Below are 19583 nucleotides of genomic sequence, written 5' to 3'. Positions count from 1 at the left end.
GGTCGAGAGAAAATTATAAAAATTATAATTTCGGGTGAATGTTTAACCGTTTATCGAAGGACCATTAATAGAGTTCAATTTGAACCCTATGAATAGGGCTGGGAGCCCACGAAAGATGAAAAGATGGTTTGGTACTAAGACCCCCCAATACCCGTCCAGTCAACACCCAAAGAAACGTGAGTCAGACACCTGGTACATCCAAAAATGATCAGTCTGTATTGCTCGAGTGTGTACACGGAGGCAGTACAAGTTACATACAAAAATATCAATCACACACTGAATGACTCAATAACAGGCCATAGTATTTATACACAGTTGGACTTCAATGACATCAGACATAGGTGCATCCTTATGATTGGCTTTAAGACCCTCAGACGTAGGATGGGAGTCGTAGGATGGACAGGCGTCTGGCTGTCTTAATATTAAGTTGTTGTTCATCTTAGGGTGTCCTTGTGTACAATTCTCGGTTCCATAAACAAGTTGTTCCTTCGATATCATAGGACATGTGTATGGTTTTATCTGTGACAGGGTGACAGCTGACAGAGTAAATTAGTGACAATATCCCGGTCATAGGCCTACAGATCATCTTACACAGATACAGGTCATTTGGCATTTAATCACAAAGTGTTGACCAAGACAGGTTTTTACTGATTGGAAACATATGGAGCCAGCACCAGATAGCAAATATGGAGTCAGCTACATGGCCTTGGTAGAGAAAGTATAGTAGAGTTACAAAAGGCATGTTTAAAAGACTGAAGTACAGGCCCAAAAAGACATCACTATATTAATTTGACTGGTTAGATCGATATTTCTAGATCATATCAATCTGGTCCACAAAACATATCTATCACATAGAAATAGTCATCTAGGATCATAACCAAGAACCTATCCTCAGTCTAAACAGTGCCCGGTCAACAAATGAACCTGGCATCTGTCTACATAACATGCTTATCTAAATGACATTTTAACCGTTGCATAAGCCTGCAAGGACGTCAGGGCTAGGGAAAGTGCTACGGCAAGTGCTATGGTCTAAGGTGGAGTCTGAAGAGGTGTTTTAGGGAAGGTTCTGACAGCTTCCCTGTGTTAGCTGATCTGAGTGAGCAGGGAGGGGTTGTATCAACCTCAAAAGAGTGAGCAGTCTCAGAACACAATACTTGAGAAAACATGTACTTGGTCTGCTCTTTTTTTCCCCCTTCACCAAACCTCTTTTACCGAAAATAGCCGATCTACAAGCTCACAACGCCTCGCAGGTTGTAGATCTGCTATTTCCAGCTCATGTTCCCCTCAGAGTATAAGATGCTAGGGTTCAAGTGGTTCATGTAAAAAAAAAAAAGTTCTTATCTGACAAAGATTTGGCACTCTCCCCCCCCCCCCCCCCCCCTTGTACTAACTCTGAGGACCCCCTAGGGGTCCCGGACCCCCTGTTGAAGACCCCCACTGGTCTGAGGTGCTTAGTCATCACGACATAGATTAAGCCTCGCATAGAAATCTTTCTCTACGGGCATGATTTTCCCCTCTAACCCATTTAGACCGGGAAAGAATTTCAGTCATTTTTTGATTTCTTAGGCTATTCAAAAATAGCAGATATACAAGCTCATAGCGCGGCACCGAGTGCCGCGCTATGAGCTTGTATATCTGCTATTTTTGGAAAAAAATTGAAAATGTGTGCAAATCTTTGAATATATATATTTTTAAAGCAAACATTTTAACTCAAATCGTTGCTTCTGGAGATTCTACAAATATCTTCTAAATCCAAACAGTTTTTTGAAAAAAACTTATATTGCTATAATCAGTGGTTCTCAAACATTTTCATGTCAAGGAACCCCAAAATAATATGTATTTTGCCACGGACCTCCATCTCAAAATATGTTGATCAAGGGACCCCCAGAAAGTCAGATCAGAGTTAAAAATGTTAGCTTTAAAACATATATACTCTATATATTCAAAGATTTCCACGATTAAAAAGAAAATAGCAGATCAAGCTCATAGCGTGGCACTATGAGCTTGTAGATCTGCTATTTTTGAATAGCCAAAGAAATCTAAAATGACACAGATGCGTTCCCGGATTGAATGGGCTAAGCTGCCCCAGATAGTGAAGTGCTCCATCTCTTTTGCCCACACTGTGAAATCTTTGGGATCAGAAAATATTTCATCCTCTGCCATCAGGCTGAACATTATGCATACCTATACTGTAGATGCTGCAGATTTCGCCGCATTGTTCAAAATGTACCGACTCATTTTTTGCGTGATAATTTAAAAAAAGCCATTTTCTTTTCTTTTGTGTCCTTTCTTCTTCTATTGTAGCTCTGCAATGGCGGCTCTGTGACGGATCTGGCCAAAGGCATGCTGAAGAGAGGGGACAGGATGGACGAGGCCGTTATCGCCTACATCTTGCACGAAGCACTGATGGTAAGTGAGTGTGGGGTCTCTGGATGTAATAGAGAGAGACCCACCCCGGCCCGACATATCCTGTAGGGCAAGGGTTCTCAAAGTGGGGTCCGGGGACCCCCAGGGGTCCTTAGGGGGGCTCCAGGGGGTACCCAGCAAATGTCTTAATATAGCATCACAATCATTTTAACCACTTTAACCTTTTATACTTTGGCTATTCAAAAATAGCAGATCTACAATCTCATAGCGCGGCACCGAGTGCCGTGCTACGAGCTTGTAGATCTGCTATTTTTGAAAAATTGTGAACATTTGTGCAAACTTTTATATATATTTTTTTTAAAGCGAACATTTTTAACTCAAATCTTTGCTTCTGGGGGGTCCCTGGAAATACATATCATTTTGGGGGTCCTTGATATGAAAAAAATTGAGAACCACAGCTGTAGGGCAAGGGTTCTCAAAGTGGGGTCCGGGGACCTTAGCAGAGGATCCCCAGCAAAATGTGTTAGTACAGAGGTTCGGGCCACGTAATTAATTCACTGTATCGATCGAGCATAGATTAAGTAACAGTAACAGTAACAGTTTTGGACATTTCCACCCAACAAAGACGATATGTTGTAGCTATACCAGGGAGTTGTTGATGGAAATGGAAAGATGAATTAATAAAGTGGGTTGTAAGTTGGCGCTACTGGTATCCCTAAAATCACCTGTGCTCATGGAAGGGCATAATGTTCAGGAGAGAGGAAAGATTATGTCAAAAAGGCATAAAAAATCCAGGTCCAGGCACTCAAGGTGAGTTGCAGGTAAAATGCCTTTATTGTATTTGGGCTACAGTACAGACATGAATAAAGAAACACATTTTTATTGTATTTTATATCCAATAAAGCCCTTTTACCTATAAAATCCTTGAGTGCCTGGACCTGGATTTTGTATGCCTAGTTTACATAATCTTTCCTCTCTCCTTAAACTGGGTTGTGTTGAAGACAGGTGCGTGTAATGAACATGTGTTAACCCTTTCGCTCCTCAGGGCCTCCAACATCTACACATCAACCAGACCATCCACCGTGATGTGAAGGGCAACAACATCCTGCTCACCACGCAAGGAGGGGTCAAACTGGTGGACTTTGGTATGTATGCAGAGTGTGTGTGTGTGTGTGTGTGTGTGTGTGTGTGTGTGTGTGTGTGTGTGTGTGTGTGTGTGTGTGTGTGTGTGTGTGTGTGTGTGTGTGTGTGTGTGTGTGTGTGTGTGTGATATCCATATAGTATGCCCATATATGGACATATAGGTTCGATCGGCGGTTCTGGACAACCGCATACCACAGGGGTCTTCAACGTTTTCAGGCCAAGGACCCCCTAGCTGAGAGAGAGAGATGAAGCAGGGACCCCCTACTCTACATTGTATAAAATTGTTTCAGATTAAAGTTTTTTTTTTTACTTAGTCTACTATTTTTTCCCTCTACACCTATAGCCTCTTTGCCAAAAATAGCAGATCTACAATTAAGCTCTCAACGCCTCGTAGATCTGCTATTTTCGGCTGATGTTCCCCTCAGAAAAGGAATTCTAGGGTTCAAGTGGTTAATTTAAAAAAACGAAATCCTATCACACAAAGATTTGGCGGACCCCCTATAGTAGCTCTGAGGACCCCCTAGGGATCCAGGACCCCCTGTTGAAGACCACTGGCATATCCAAACAACTGGGTGGCGGGCACTCGAGTCCTTGCCGATGCCCGAGGCCGTGTTTGAAGTCGGTCGGTCCGATATATGCTATTATGCACAATTGAATTGCACATAACCATATACTGTATGTGCATAGCGGTCGGATCTGTGGCTCTGGACAGGCGGCATATCGGGTTTGTTTATGGTTATATCTGAGTCATAGTGACATTCCCATATATGGGCGTATCAGGTTTGTTTATGGTTATGTCTGAGTCATAGTGACATTCCCATATGGGCGTATCAGGTTTGTTTATGGTTATGCCTGAGTCATGGTGACATTACCCATATATGGGCGTATCAGGTTTGTTTATGGTTATTACATTACAGTCATTTAGCAGACGCTTTTATCCAAAGCGACTTACAATAAGTGCATTCAACATAGGTAGGGAACGAAAACTACTAATCACCAGAAGTCTTAAGTGCATTTTCTGCAAAAACAAGCAACCAAGAGTAAACCTAGCGCTAAGGTAAAAGTGCAATAATTCAGCTACCTATTTCCTTAAACAGATGAGACAAAATAGCTAAATCAAATGAGCAGGAGCTTAAAACAAATAATTGTATCGACTAAACAAGATCCAATAAACAATACAACAATAAAACAAGCGTTCATACAACTAGTTAACAACAAGTAGGCCAGGCAGAGAGGAAGGGTAGTGTTTCCTGAAGAGGTGGGTTTTCAGCCTGCGGCGAAAGATGGGCAGTGACTCTGCTGTTATGTCTGAGTCTTGGTGACATTACCCATATATGGGCGTATCAGGTTTCTTTATGGTTATGTCTGAGTCATGGTGACATTCCCACATATGGGCGTATCCGGTTTGTTTATGGTTATGTCTGAGTCATGGTGACATTCCCATATATGGGCGTATCAGGTTTGTTTATGGTTATGTCTGAGTTATATTGACAAGCCTATATATAGGCGTATGGGGTTTGTTTAATATAGGATGTATATGAAATCACAATAATCAGAATTTGAATGCACTATGAATCCAAAAACGTTCATTCATTGACCATCCGTACAGATAAAACCCACCAGGAGGGACATTATTTCTTCAGCGGTATCTGACTTACAATATTGGTGGCCTGTGTACTGTATATTTGTACTGTTATGTACTGTATGTGCAATTGTGCATGCATATATTGTGCTTCTTCTGTCTACTGGATATACTGCATTCTGCAGATGGAGCCACAATCCATTACCTTTCAAATGCTCGCATGCTAAATTGGTTCACTTTTATTAACCCATTAAGACCGGGAACACAACTATGACATTTTTAGATTTCTTTGGCTATTAAAGAAATAGCAGATCTACAAGCTCATGGCGCGGCACTATGAGCTTGTAGATCTGCTAAGATTGAAAAAATCTTCTACAAATGTCTTCTAAATTCTAACCGTTTTTTGAAAAAAGAAAATTATGTTGCTACATCAGTGGTTCTCAAACTTTTACATGTCAAGGACCCCCAAAATTATATGTATTTGGCCACGGACCCCCATCAAAATATTCAGTGTTCGCTTTAAAAATATATATATCCAAAGATCTGCAAAACATTTCAAGATTTTTCAAAAAATAGCAGATTTACAAGTTCATAGCGCGGCACTCGGTGCTGTGCTATGAACTTGTAGATCTGCTATTTTTGAATAGCCAAAGTATAAAATATGGATTAAGTGGTTAAAGCATGATGCTTTCCCGGTCTTAAAGGGTTAAGAGTTGGAGGGAAAAAGCATAATTTGCATCACCTGCAGAGGTAGTGAACCACTTTACATTTACATCATCACACATCTGACATCTCGCAGCGTTTCTGCACAGAGTGCAGAGCGTGTTGCCATTCAGTCCCAGTTTCCACACTGATTTGTTGTTGTCAGGGTATTCTTTGTTCGTTCAGTGTTGCCAGATTTTGGCGAGAGAAATAAGCAACCATGTGGGTCTATGAAAACAAGTCCAAAAGAAGTGACCAACGTGAGCACACCTATTACATTGTCTATTTGGAATATTATTTTTTGAAACATTTTAACAACACAAATCTGGTACGGGGGGCTCTCCCAGGTAAAGAATGTTTTCAGATTGGGGGGGGGGGGGGGGGGGTGTTAAACCCACTGGGTTAAACGATGATTGCAACATAAGGAAGCTCAAATGAGCAACTACTCTTTGAAAACCAGCCCCCAAAAAAAACACAATCCGCAACTACCAATATTTTTAAGCGACTTTTACAGAAAAACAAGCCCAGCGTCGCTTTTAATAAGCAGACGTGGCAACACTGCCACGGTTTGCCTGGATGGAAGCCGTGGACTTTTATGCTAATACAAGTTTGTATTTGGAAGCTTACAAATAAGCCCAGATTATGCATACAGTCCGGGGACAACTCATTATAGGATAATTTATGTGTCTTTTAGAAGACTATTAAACTGCTGCCTCTTTTCATTACACAACATTCAATCTCCACTCAACATTTCTTTTGTGTTTTTTTTTCCATTAAAGTGCAGGGCTTCTGTTGAGAGCATTTCTTTTTTTTACCTAAGAGCGGAGAGGAGCACAAAAGCACAGAGCTTTTTCTCTTTTATTTACACACAGTGGTCTAAAGTAACTAAGCACATTTACTCAAATATTGTACTTAAGTACAATTTGTACTTTACTTGAGTATTTCCCATTTCCAATACTTCTACTTCTACTCCACTACATATCAGAGGCAAATGTTGTACTTTTACTCAACTACAATTATTAGTTTCTTTAATCTTTTGATTATTATTACAAAACATACATTAAGCTATATACATTTCGGCAATTTGAAAATAGCAGATCTACAAGCTCACAATGCGTCGCAATGCGACGCATTGTGAGCTTGTAGATCTGCTATCTTCAAAATATTTTTAGACATTTTATACATTTGAAAACTTGTGAAATGGGACATTCTGCATAATGAGTACTTTCTACTTTTGGTACTTTTAAGTACATTTTGATGCCAATTCTTTTGTACTTTACCTCAAGTACATTTTTAATTCCAAACTTTTACTTGTAACGGAGTACTTCTACATCGCAGTATTGATATTGATACAGCCACTTTCTCTCTCCCATGTCTTTTTACATGTTGGCTGAGTTTGACACATTACCATGGTTTCCACTTTCTGAGAAGAGGTCTTTATTAACTCTCTAACTCATTTCCTGCCAATGACGTCTTTTGGACGTCGTGTGCCAGAATTTTATAATAACGGATTACGTTCGGTGCCAGAAATCTCACCGTCTGCAACGCTGTGCTGTTTAGAGCTGTGGAATCCACGGCGAGCACACGCACGTAAACAATGCATGCGTACACAGCAATGGATGGTCCTGGCTAAAGCCTGGAACAACAACATGTCTCATGCGAGTCACCATTGGGGAGCCATCGCGCATCGAGAATGACTTCTTTTTGCCCACTGTAAAAAGTTAAGGAGATACAGAGGTTTTTAGCAAGGAGAATGGAAGTGGATGGGAGCCAGATTATATGGCAAGGTGATCCACCTGTCCCTTACTTCTTAGAGTGTTCATGGGTGATTCCAGTGCTGCTTCCCCCTTGTGAAAAAAAAACGATAAAAACAAAAACACGTAATTTTACGGTTTTGGCACCAGAGCGCTACTCTTTGAAAACACGTAATTTTCCGCTTTTGGCACCCGATGTGTTAAAAAAATAAAAATAAAATATGATTATTTTGTATTTATTTATTTTTTTGTTATTCACACAGAACCAGGAGATAACGCGATACAAAGATTTACTGCTCAATTCACTTCCTGGTTAAAGTCTTAGGGAAATATACTGAATCTCGGCTGTGTTTTACTATGTATTTTTTAGCGAAACATGCTGTTTTCAACGGCAAAAAATAGCAGATCTACAAGCTCACAACGCGTCGCGATGCGACGCGTTGTGAGCTTGTAGATCGGGTATTTTCAAATAAAATCTTGCGGGGAAATTATAATAAGCAGATCTGCTAACCCTGATCGCGATGCCATTTTTTTTTTCACGGAAGCACAGTGAAACCCTCCGTCATTAGCAACCATCAGGGGATCGATCATCCTGTAGATACATATTCTGTGACTACTTGGAAAAGGTAAGAAAATCGCATAATCCAGCGAAAAACGAGCGATTTTACCAACCTTTGAAAAATCATGGAATATTTTCCGTTAGCGCTGTACTCGCAGCGATCGCCTCATTACAAAAGACACAATTACAGTTGTGACCTGTTGAATGTGGCTTGTTTTTGCCGCAAAGCAATAGAAACGGAGATAAAGCCATTTTTCCACAGGAAATAAAGGGAAAAAATTACATCAGATCCGGGTCTGTCATCATCTAGGCTGCCCTAGCGTGTCTGATATCTGGTTTAGAGGGGCAGGTTCAAAATCTCCGGAGAAGAATTCTGTGAGATCCCATTGGTTCACCAATCTGTCCGTCAGCCCCCGCCCCGCCCCATGCCCCTCCTCCTCCCCCAATGTGCAGCATTGAGAGCCCTGGTGACGTCACAACATTTGGAGCGACGCCCACTGCACTCTGGTTGGTTGGGGAAATGAAACACTTCCTATTCCAGGAACGTCAACAGAGTGTACAAATGGAAGCAAATTTGGTTCCATTTGTACACTCTCTGAGTTAAATATTGATTTCACAATATAAGTTGGGGTCCCAGAGATATAAATGCCATTAAATGGGGGGCTAATACATGTCAAATCGGGGGTCATTTGAAATTAAAATGGTTGAATCAGAGCTAGAGCCGTAAAAGTCTTCTCTTATGGGGTTCCCTGGCATATCTTTTCAAATGGGGGTAATGGCGCTAATAAGTGTAAATTTTGGGGTCCTTGACATGAAAAAGTTTGAGAACCACTGAGTTAAGAACTAGAGAAAATGGCAGATTCAAAATCTCGCAATGCGACGCAAAGCGCCACGTTGGGAGTGTTTAGGATGTGTTCTGATGCTGTTGGTAGTCATGGCTCTAAGTTCCCACCTGATGTCATGTGGGAGTTCCGACTGCTCCAGATCGTACTGAATAACAGCTAGCTTGCATAACGTCTTCAGGCCGGGACTCAAGTCCAGGATGTGCAGGTCATTGGGTTTGCGGTCGAGTCCCCCAAAGATGACGACGCCATCTCCCACCACGCAACAACAGCTGTTCCAATAGACTCGTACCGGTCCTTTCCCCTTGGGCTCAACTTTCGTCCAGGAAAAGGTCTCTCGATTGAATTTCCACAGGTAACTTGAGGTAGTTTCCCCGCTTTCACGATCAATTAAGTACAGCTCTCCATTGTAGGCAAGGGCATGCAGCCTGCGTCGTCGTGAAAGAAGCTGTGCAGAAGGTGTGCTCAGCCAGCAGTTGGTCTCTGTGTCAAAGATTCTGATGGTGTTGCAGTACTGATCCCCCCGGCCCGTCCAGCCCCCAAATACAAACATCTCTGTCCCGATGATGGTGGCAGAGTGACAGTATGAAGCAGGTGGTGGAGTTCCTCTGGTGTTAATTAAAGACCAGACCATTGTGGCGGTGTCCAACCTGTAGATGTCATTATTAGCGCGTCCAGTCTGTTGGATCGATCCTCCATGGATAAACATGACCTTCCCCAAGACACAGGCTGAGTGGCGGCTCCTCTTCCCTGGAACAGTCCCTGACACCCTGGGTTTGAACCATCTCTGGGCATCGACATCGAATGCATAAAGCTCGTTGTAGTGAGGACACCAGATGTAGACGATATATTCTATCAGCACAGCTGTGTGGCGCGTAAGACAGAAATTCTTGAACAACTTCTCTTTGTCGAAATCTCCAGTTGTCACCGGGGTCAACGTCCTCCAGCGTAAAGACACTGTGTTGAAAACGTAGGTATTAATATCAGTCTTGTTGTTGCTGGGGAGATGAGAGTGCTTAATTTCAAAGGCGTACACCTCGTGCTGCACTGCAGTAGCAGCACAATTGTATCCTTCTGCTCCTCTGTTCACACACGTCCAGCGGAACATTACTCACACTTTTAATCTGCAAACTCTGACACACTCCTGAACAACACACTGGAGTCCTAATGTGCGCCGTTTATCGCTTATGTTGCTTCAGCGGCACAAATGTCACGCAATGCTTGGCCAATCCACAAAGCAGGATAGCCTCAGCCTCTTCGACCCCGCTCCTTATATGGGCATCTTGTTTATCGTCTCTGTCGTGTGGGAACCTCATACGTCCAAAACTGTTACTTGTCAGGATTTAAAGTAGCAGATCCACCAGTTTGGAGCTTGTGGATCTGCTACTTTCGGGGCGTTAATTTACAAATCTACCAGAGTAAATAAATCAGCCACTGCCAGCGCATTTTTTGTTTTCCTTAGCTTTTCAACTAGTCACAGAATATTAATTATTATATGATCGATCCCCCGATCGTTGCTAAACACGGAGGTACACAGGGTATCTACACATTTCTAAGACCTTTTAATACCAAATTGGCTCGCTTTTGTAATCCTGTGGACATCCGTCACTTTCATTCTTGGTAGCTCGTCTAAGCATCTTGTGTAAAAAAGAGCCATGGCTTAATATAATTTGCTTACAAGCTACGTTAGCCTAGAGAGCTAGCAGACTGGCTAACAACAACAACACGCGTTGTTGTGTTGCAGACACCGTTAATCGCACTGGCAACACTAAACACTGTAAATTATATGAAAAATACAAACACAAATGATAAACGCAAGTTATTAAATTAAAAAAAAAAGTGACGAGAAAGTACTTTAACACATCGGGTGGCAGAATTTTATAATAACAGATTACGTTCGGTGCCAAAAATGTCACCGTCTGCAACGCTGCGCTGTTTAGAGCTGTAGACTCCACGGCGAGCACACGCACGTAAACAATGCATGCGAACACAGCAATGGATGGTCCTGGCTAAATCCTGGAACAACAACATGTCTCATGCAAGTCACCGTTGCGGAGCGATCGCGCATTGCCCACTGTAAAAAGTTAAGGAGATACAGAGGTTTTTAGCAGGAGATAGAATGGAAGCGGATGGGAGCCAGATTTTTTGGCACGGTGATCCATCTGTCCCTTACTTCTTAAGAGTGTTCATGGGTGATTCCATAGCTGCTCCAGCCCCCCCGTGTGAAAAAAAAACTAAAAAACTAAAAGACTGAAAACACGGTTTGAACCGAGTTTGGCTCCCCATGTGTTAAGCTTCTTATTTGACCTACAGACAGTGGTAAAAAAAGTACTCAAATGTTTTACTTAAGTAAAAGTATCAATACTGCAATGTAGAAGTACTTCGTTACAAGTAAAAGTTTGGAATTCAAAATTGACTTGAGTAAAAGTACAAAAGTATTGGTATCAAAATGTACTTAAAGTACCAAAAGTAAAGTACTCATTATGCAGAATGTCCCATTTCAAGTTTTCAAATACTTAAAAATCTTTTGATTGCGACGCATTGTGACCTTGTAGATCTGCTATTTTCAAATGGTCGAAATGTATATAGGGCTGAAGTGGTTAATGTATGTTTTGTAATAATAATCAAAATCTACAAAGTAACTGGTAACTAAAGTTTTCAAATGAATTATAGTGGAGTAAAAAGTACAACATTTGCCTATTTGAGATGTAGTGGAGTAGAAGTAAGAGTACTGACAACTGGAAACACTCCAGTAAAGTTAAAAAATACCTCAAAACTGTACTTAAGTACAGGACTTGAGTAAATGTACTTATTTACTTTACACCACTGGGTAGTGAGGGGACACGTGTTCAGTGGTACACACATGCATGGAGTCACGATGGGGCTAATAGTTCCTTATGTGTAGGGGGGGGGGGGGGGTGAAGGAGGGGCACACTATACGCTAAGCAGCTGGAGAAGATGAAGCCCCCGCAATGACTCATCAAGTAGAGGAGCTAAGAGGCTCATCCTACGAGAGGCGCGGGGGGGAAATAATAATACTAAGAATGATGGAGGCCTTCTATCTTAGCCTCTTCATGAATATTCTAATTGACAGTGTTATCTCTATACTCTGTTATGAGTCACTTCTGGCTAATGCAGTGGAAAGAGAGAGATATGGGGGGGGGGGGTTTCATAGGGGAACGTATGTACTCTCACACTCTGAAATATGCATAATTGGATATAGTATAGCACACTGTTTCACAAACACTGGCTCGGGACCCGAGTTTGGGTCATGGACCCATTTTTATGGGTCACAACAGTAAATATGAAATAATACTTTGGGGTCTGGAGCTAAAACGTTTGTGAACCACTGCAGTAGCACATACAGTATAGGTATATGTGTGTGTCTGCATGACACGTACAGTGGTGTAAAGTAACTAGGTACATCTACTCAAGTACTGAACTTAAGTACAATTTTTTTCTATTTTCACTTTACTGGAGTATTTTCGTTTTTCGGTACTTCTACTTCTAGTCCACTGCATCTCAGAGACAAATTTTGTACTTTTACTTTACTACAATTATTTGAAAACTAGTTACTTTGTAGATTTGTATTATTGTTACAAAACACACATTAACCACTTCAGCCCTATATATACATCTCGGCCATTTGAAATGCGTCGCATCGCATGAGCTTGTAGATCTGCTATTTTTATACAATTTATACATTTGAAAAATGAGTACTTTCTACTTTTTACTTTACTTGTAACAGTATAATATTTCTATAGTATTGATCATTTTACTTAAGTAAAACATGTGAATACTTTTCCCACCACTGCACGTGTCATGTGTGTAAGAATGTGGGCATGATCGGATTATTTAGAAAAAGATTGCCTAATTATACTGTAGTGTAGGTTGATGTGACTCTGTATCAACACACGTGTGTGTGTGTGTGTGTGTGTGTGTGTGTGTGTGTGTGTGTGTGTGTGTGTGTGTGTGTGTGTGTGTGTGTGTGTGTGTGTGTGTGTGTGTGTGTGTGTGTGTGTGTGTGTGTGTGCGAGCGCACATGCGTGTTTTCATGCACGAGCATGTCAGTATAGCTTACAGCACATCCCCTCCTCCACATAACTCTAATCCATTTAGACGTGTCTGCCACAAGAGCGTTGACAATGTGTTTCATGTGGCTCTCATCCTGGCTCTGTAGATATGTGACTAAAACCATCATGACAGTCAGAGCACCATGCTAGTATCACACTGTACTGTACGTGCGTCTACTGTAAAACGGAGGTTTGGTATTATTTCTATGGCATTTGGGAGAAATACCGCACAGAGAATATATGACATCACATGCATGTACAGTGTCGTGGAATTCTGGATCAATCAGCAATCGATGAGGCACATACTGTACACTGTAGGAGTCGAGACAATATTCTAGGTGGTGATGGTTATGCTTTATGTACATGATCTCATGGTCAGAAATACATTAACACTCATGTCAGTGGTATGGTAATTCTGCCTCGAGCACAGGACAGAGATCATAGTTATACTGTAACTGCTTCAAAGACAAACTGAACCATAACAAGATAGGCTGTACCAAAACAATAGCTATTAGGCCTAGAGCAGGGGTCTTCAACAGGGGGTCCGGGACCCCTAGGGGGTCCTCAGAGTTTCTACAGGGGGTCCGCCAAATATTTGTGTGATATGTTTTTTTTTAACCTTATCCACTTATAGCCCTAACATCCCTTTTCTGAGGAGAACTTTAGTCAAAAATAGCAGATCTACAAGCTCACAACGCCTCGCGCTGCGAGGCGTTGTGAGCTTGTAGATCAGCTATCTTTGGCAAAGAGGTGTAGGTGTAGAGGGAAAAAAGAGCAGACCACGTGAACAAAAAATTTAATCTGAAACACAATTTTATATTATATGGGGGTCCCTGCTTCATCTCTCTCTCAGCTAGGGGGTCCTTGGCCTGAAAACGTTGAAGACCCCTGGCCTATAGGAGACATTTAAGCTGTCAAATATCATAATGTATTGTATTGCATGGAATTGTGGGCAAAATCGTATCCGATTACAAACAATAACAAAATAGTCTCAGACCCAAAAGTTTTGGGTCTGAGAGTCTAAATCTCATCAAACGGTGGTCCGTGGCTCAAATGCTCAATACATAATGGACCTTGATATGAAAAGGGTTGAAAACCACTGATTTTAAACGGCTAAGCTGACTGCAGAGAGTGTGTGTATTTACGTACACATGTGCACACACATTTACTATAGTAGGTGAACGTTTACGTGGGCTGGCCTTGCACCAGTGCTTTATTTCTGGTGAGCTTCAAGTGATTCAAATATTGCAACAGCGGAAAACAATATTGTCTCAGGTGGAAACCTCATTATGTCCAAAACAGTCACTTTTCAAGGATTCAAATAGCAAAAGTAGAAGATCGACACGATGCTTTTGTGTGACGCTGTAGTATGATCAAGTTAAGTACGGCATTCATTTACAAAAAAAAACACAAAAAGTAAAAGAAAAAGTGCAACCATGGCACCACCTCTGTGTCTATGAGGTTGATAGAACGTCATTAAGCCCCCTGGTGGTGTTTTTATGGTGTTTTATGTCTTCTCTGACTATTTTGAGTTTCTTCCTGGAGGCTGAAACCTTGAGGGTCAAACGTGCCAATAGAAAAACAGCACTTTAAGACACAGTAAAAATATACCCTCCCCCTCATTATCATAACACAACAGGTGTGGGCATGAGGAGGAGGAGGGACTAGGACAGGTGGTGGAGGAGGTGCTAAGGTGAGAGCCAGGTATACTTAATGAACTGGAGGCGTGTCCACATAAAAACAAAACACTTTCTGTACACTTTTTTGAAAGAAATCTTCCTCCTAGTATAACCATAATACCTGATGATTATGTTTTAGGGGGGGGGGGATCACTGAAAATCACGGCACCCCGTCTTAAAATATTATGGAGATAAGAGGTTTCTGCCAGGACAGCAACGACATGAACAATGTTCCATGGCCCGTTGTAGTGTGTCACAAACTGAGCCGTCAGTCATCTCGGTGTGCTGTCTGTGTGTTATCTTCTGGAGACTCAGCTTCTGCAATGTTCACTGTTCTGCTGTTACACTGATGTGTCTGGACTGTACTGGGGCTAAAGACTGGGGGTCGGCATGTACTATGTCAGGTTCTCTCTCTCTCTCTCTCTCTCACTCTCACTCTCACTCTCACGCACGTACATGCACGCAGAGAGAGCGAGAGAGACTACAGTCTCTCACTGTGAAACCACTTCTGCTTAAAATATACGTATGTTTCTATATCAGTGGTTCTCAAACTTTTTCATGTCAAGGACTGCAAAATGACATGTATTTGGGTGCTGACCCCCATCTCAAAATAGTTTGTTCCAGGGACCCCCAGAAGCAAAGATTTGAGTTAAAATGTTCGCTTTAAAATAATATAGATATTCAAAGATTTGCACACATTTTCATGATTTCTCAAAAATAGCAGATCTACAAGCTCGTAGCGCGGCACTCGGTTTACCATTAAGCTGATAGAGCCTGCCTGCTTGCTCAGGGTATAAATTGAATCGAATTGAAATTTGTGTCATATCCTGTGTCTAGGTGAGACATGACCTTTGACACGATCTAAAATGTCTCAATAGAAGTAGTCTCGCGTAGCTAGACAACTATTCCACAATCTCTGAATGCTATATAGTCTGGAACTACAACTCCCAAAATCCGAGAGAGGAAACTGGCACTTCTTTTACTGGCATATCTTTTAAAATATCTTTACACTTTACTTTTTAATTACCATTTCTGCTAAGCAGCAAGCTATGTATACTTAGATGATTTGTATTTATATTAGGATAAATTAGCGCGACTGTAAAGACGAAATGGACATGGAGAGAAGGCTCCACATCCGGTTTATATTCTAATCATGATCAGAGCTTTCGAGTCCCAGACTGTATGCCGGAAACATTTGAAAATTGTGGGAGGCAACAGTCTGGTAACGCGAGACTACAATAGAAGAGACAATTGTATAAGTTATATTGTATTAACATTCTCTACCATACAGATTTTACCAAAATATATTTGATTCACTATTCATAGTGCTGCTTTAATAGAACAGCCTGTTTCTGGCGAAAATGGTATTCATTCTGCCTTAAAAGTCTTAAGAACTACTACTTCCGGGTCTGATATCACTGTCCCCACAGCAGGCGCGTTCATGGGAAATGTAGTCTTTGGGTTGTTTGACTCGTTTCTAGTGTTTATATTGTGTTACTCTTTGGGTAAATGTACATTTAGTGTATGTTACGAACATTCAGGGCATACTTAGGAAACATTCAGGGCATAGTTGCCAGCAATAGCCTATATATGGAGATCCCCATAGATGGAGATAATAGACCTGCAAAGTCGTCATAGAGACCCAAACGTGCCGTATGCCAGGAATGTTCTTGAAATGTTTACGTTTTTCCATGGTAAAACCGTGGGGCGGCTGTTACGAACATTCAGGGCATACTTAGGAAACATTTCAGGGCATAGTTGCCAGCAATAGCCTATATATGGAGATCCCCATAGATGGAGATAATAGACCTGCAAAGTCGTCATAGAGACCCAAACGTGCCATATGTACGGAGTCTGACATCAGCGAACCCTTCCCCGAAACTCCATGTATAGACATAGCCATCACGTCCACGGCTGAAGTCTTGATCCCATATTTGGCCATAACTAACATCGGCAGCTCCATATATGGAGACGTCTGACACTATCTGACATCATCATAGTGATGTCAGGACCGCAAGCCAGCATTATAAGAAGAGGCTCGAAACCTCTCAGATAGACACGTTCCAGAGCGATTCCGAGAGACATCTTAACTCTCTCCCGAGTACCAGGAGATTGGCTGGCCTTACAACCCAGTTAATCACAGATTGCATATTCAGGACGACTAGCTGGCCTTACAACCCAGCTAGGCCTTCAAAGTGGCTCTTGAGTCCGGTTCTAAAGAACCAGTCGATTATCATTGTTATAGTGTACATTTATTTACACCTTCAGTCGATGCTTCATATCCATATGAGTAAAAACGCCAGGGTGGTGTGTTTATTTTTGGAACACAGTTCTTATATGAAGCGATATAAAATTCCCCAATGAGGATATCAACTCAAAAAGTAAAGCCATGAACCTGCGGAAAGCACTCTCTATTGGCAGTGACGTCCGGACTTCGGTGCTCTATTGTTTCCCCAGACAGCTCTCTCAAGTGAACTGGCATTTGTATGTTTTAAACCTATAATATGTCAAGTACAGCATATCTGTTCCCATGGCAGAGGAGAGGATGAATATATATTGCCCTATTGCCAAAAAGCTTGTTGACATTGGTATTCAATTCAAATGGCACTCTGTAAACCGCCCAATCAAATCGCCCGAGGTTACTGTACAAAATATTAGTAATTCAAAGCAATCCATCATCTGGCTGCGGAAGCCATCATGACTCGACACTGTGTGTGTGTGTGTGTGTGTGTGTGTGTGTGTGTGTGTGTGTGTGTGTGTGTGTGTGTGTGTGTGTGTGTGTGTGTGTGTGTGTGTGTGTGTGTGTGTGTTTGAGAGAGAGATCACTTAGGAATGCACTGCAACTGAACTTAACCCATTAAAATCGGGAAAGCGTCCTTGTCATTTCAGATTTTAACCACTTTAACCATTATCTTACACTTGGCTATTCAAAAACAGCAGATCTACAAGCTCATAGCGCGTCACTTTGTGCCGTGCTATGAGCTTGTAGATCTGCTACTTTTGAAAGATCTTTGAAATGTGTGTACATTTTTGAATATATACATTTTTTATTAAAGCGAACATTTTTAACTCAAATCTCTGCTTCTGGGGGTCCCTAGTGGCCTAGAACATCATATTTTGAGATGTGTTGGTGGCTAGGCAAATACATATAATTTGAGGTTGGTTTGAGCACCACTGAGTTTTTCAAAAAACTGTTTTTAGAAGACATTTTGTAGAATCGGCCTCAGGTCTTAATGGGTTAGTGTGTGTGTGTGTGTGTGTGTGTGTGTGTGTGTGTGTGTGTGTGTGTGTGTGTGTGTGTGTGTGAGTGTGAGTGTGAGTGAGTGAGTGAGTGAGTGAGAGAGAGAGCAAGAGAGATTACTTAGGCGTGCACTGTAACACAACTTAATATGTATGTGGGTGTGTATGCGCGCACACACATTTGCATGTGCGTGCTTTCTTTTCCCAGTGTCACTATGACAGCTCTATCAGCTGGATACAGAAAAAGCTGTGAGATCCATAATTCAGACCAAAAAAGATTATTAGTATGAAATTATAGTATTATGACAACGCTCTATTGTCTCACTGCTTCTGACAGATCATTATTCTCACCAGCTGGGGTCCTTTTTGTTGTAGATGTCAGGAATAGTTAAACCATTATAATAAACTTTGACTAAAAGCCCTGAAAGCTTCTTTTTTTTTTCACAACGCGTCGCTTCACGGCGCAAGCTTGTAGATCTGCTATTTTCACCGCTTCTTAAACTTTAAAAAAAATGTATTTATGGAAATGATTCGATTTTTTTCATTTTATTTATGAAATACTTTGTTGGAATTGTTTTTAATTCATGAACAGTTGAGATTGTTTTTGTTTAAACTTTTTTAAATCTTTTGAAATAATATATTTTTTCAAATGTAGGAGATGGGAAAAAAAGGGGATATTTACCCGCAACCCATAAAAATTGGTCCGCGACCCAAAGATGGGTCCATTTCACACTTCAGACAATATATACTTTAGCATAAAAGAAAAGAAACCAATAAACCGTGTATGCACAATTGCACATAAAACGACATACACACATATCACACACGCATACATATAATATGCATACATACTGTATACCACCTTGCATAAGCACACCTATAGGCCTGCATTCCAATTATACAAACCTCCCCTCCGTCACTGCCCCCCATTACTCCCATACAAACCCACCCACCCTATTTGTTGCTTAACCTCCATTATAAATATAGCAGAAATGACACACATCCATCTATTCTCACCGTGTAAATATAATATGCCATTTAACCATAACCAATGGATTTCCTGATGACTACATAACTAAAGGGAGATTACATTATATAATTTATATACCTTTATATACATACACTGTTGTTTTTTTGTTTGGTTAATGCCATTTTGAAGCTTAAAAATCGTAAAAATCATCGAAGTTTTTTGCATTAAGCATATCTCTGCTAAAATCTATCAGACTATTAATAGCACTGACTGAAAGCAGGTTTGATTCAGGGTAGGCAACTCAGAAGAGATGTGGCCATAGAAATATAAAGGTAGACGCTCGTCCGGCTCTGAGGCCTCTGTATCTCGGGCGCACACCAGCTTCCACAATGCGTCCAAGAGCTTCTAGATCTTCTATTTTCAAAATATGTGTGTGTGTGTCCTATGTTAAAAAAATATGATATAATTCTTGTGTGTTTCTGTTCCTTGCAGGTGTGTCGGCCCAGCTGACAAACAGCCGTTTGAGGAGGAACACGTCTGTAGGGACCCCCTTCTGGATGGCTCCTGAGGTACGCACGCGCGCACACACACACACACACACACACACACACACACACACACACACACACACACACACACACACACACACACACAATTTGGCTATTCAAAAAT

At 41.3% G+C, this 19583-nt stretch overlaps 1 protein-coding gene across 1 annotated transcript in view; it reads left to right on the top strand.

Annotated features, from left to right (window-relative positions):
• LOC311039295 (myosin-IIIa-like) overlaps window positions 1-19583 on the top strand; it is a gene marked incomplete at both ends in the record, with an annotated part of 51855 nt that overhangs the window by 27974 nt on the left and 4298 nt on the right. Inside the window, 3 exons of the mRNA XM_084049057.1 lie at window positions 2305-2409; window positions 3413-3512; window positions 19404-19480. Of these exons, the coding sequence (XP_083905183.1) occupies window positions 2305-2409; window positions 3413-3512; window positions 19404-19480 (282 nt within the window). The remainder of the gene's footprint in view (window positions 1-2304; window positions 2410-3412; window positions 3513-19403; window positions 19481-19583) is intronic.

This window comes from Gymnoscopelus microlampas, assembly GCF_963454915.1.
Source record: "Gymnoscopelus microlampas genome assembly, chromosome: 22".
Taxonomy (NCBI): Eukaryota; Metazoa; Chordata; class Actinopteri; order Myctophiformes; family Myctophidae; genus Gymnoscopelus; species Gymnoscopelus microlampas.
This window is presented reverse-complemented; position numbering and strand designations above follow the sequence as displayed.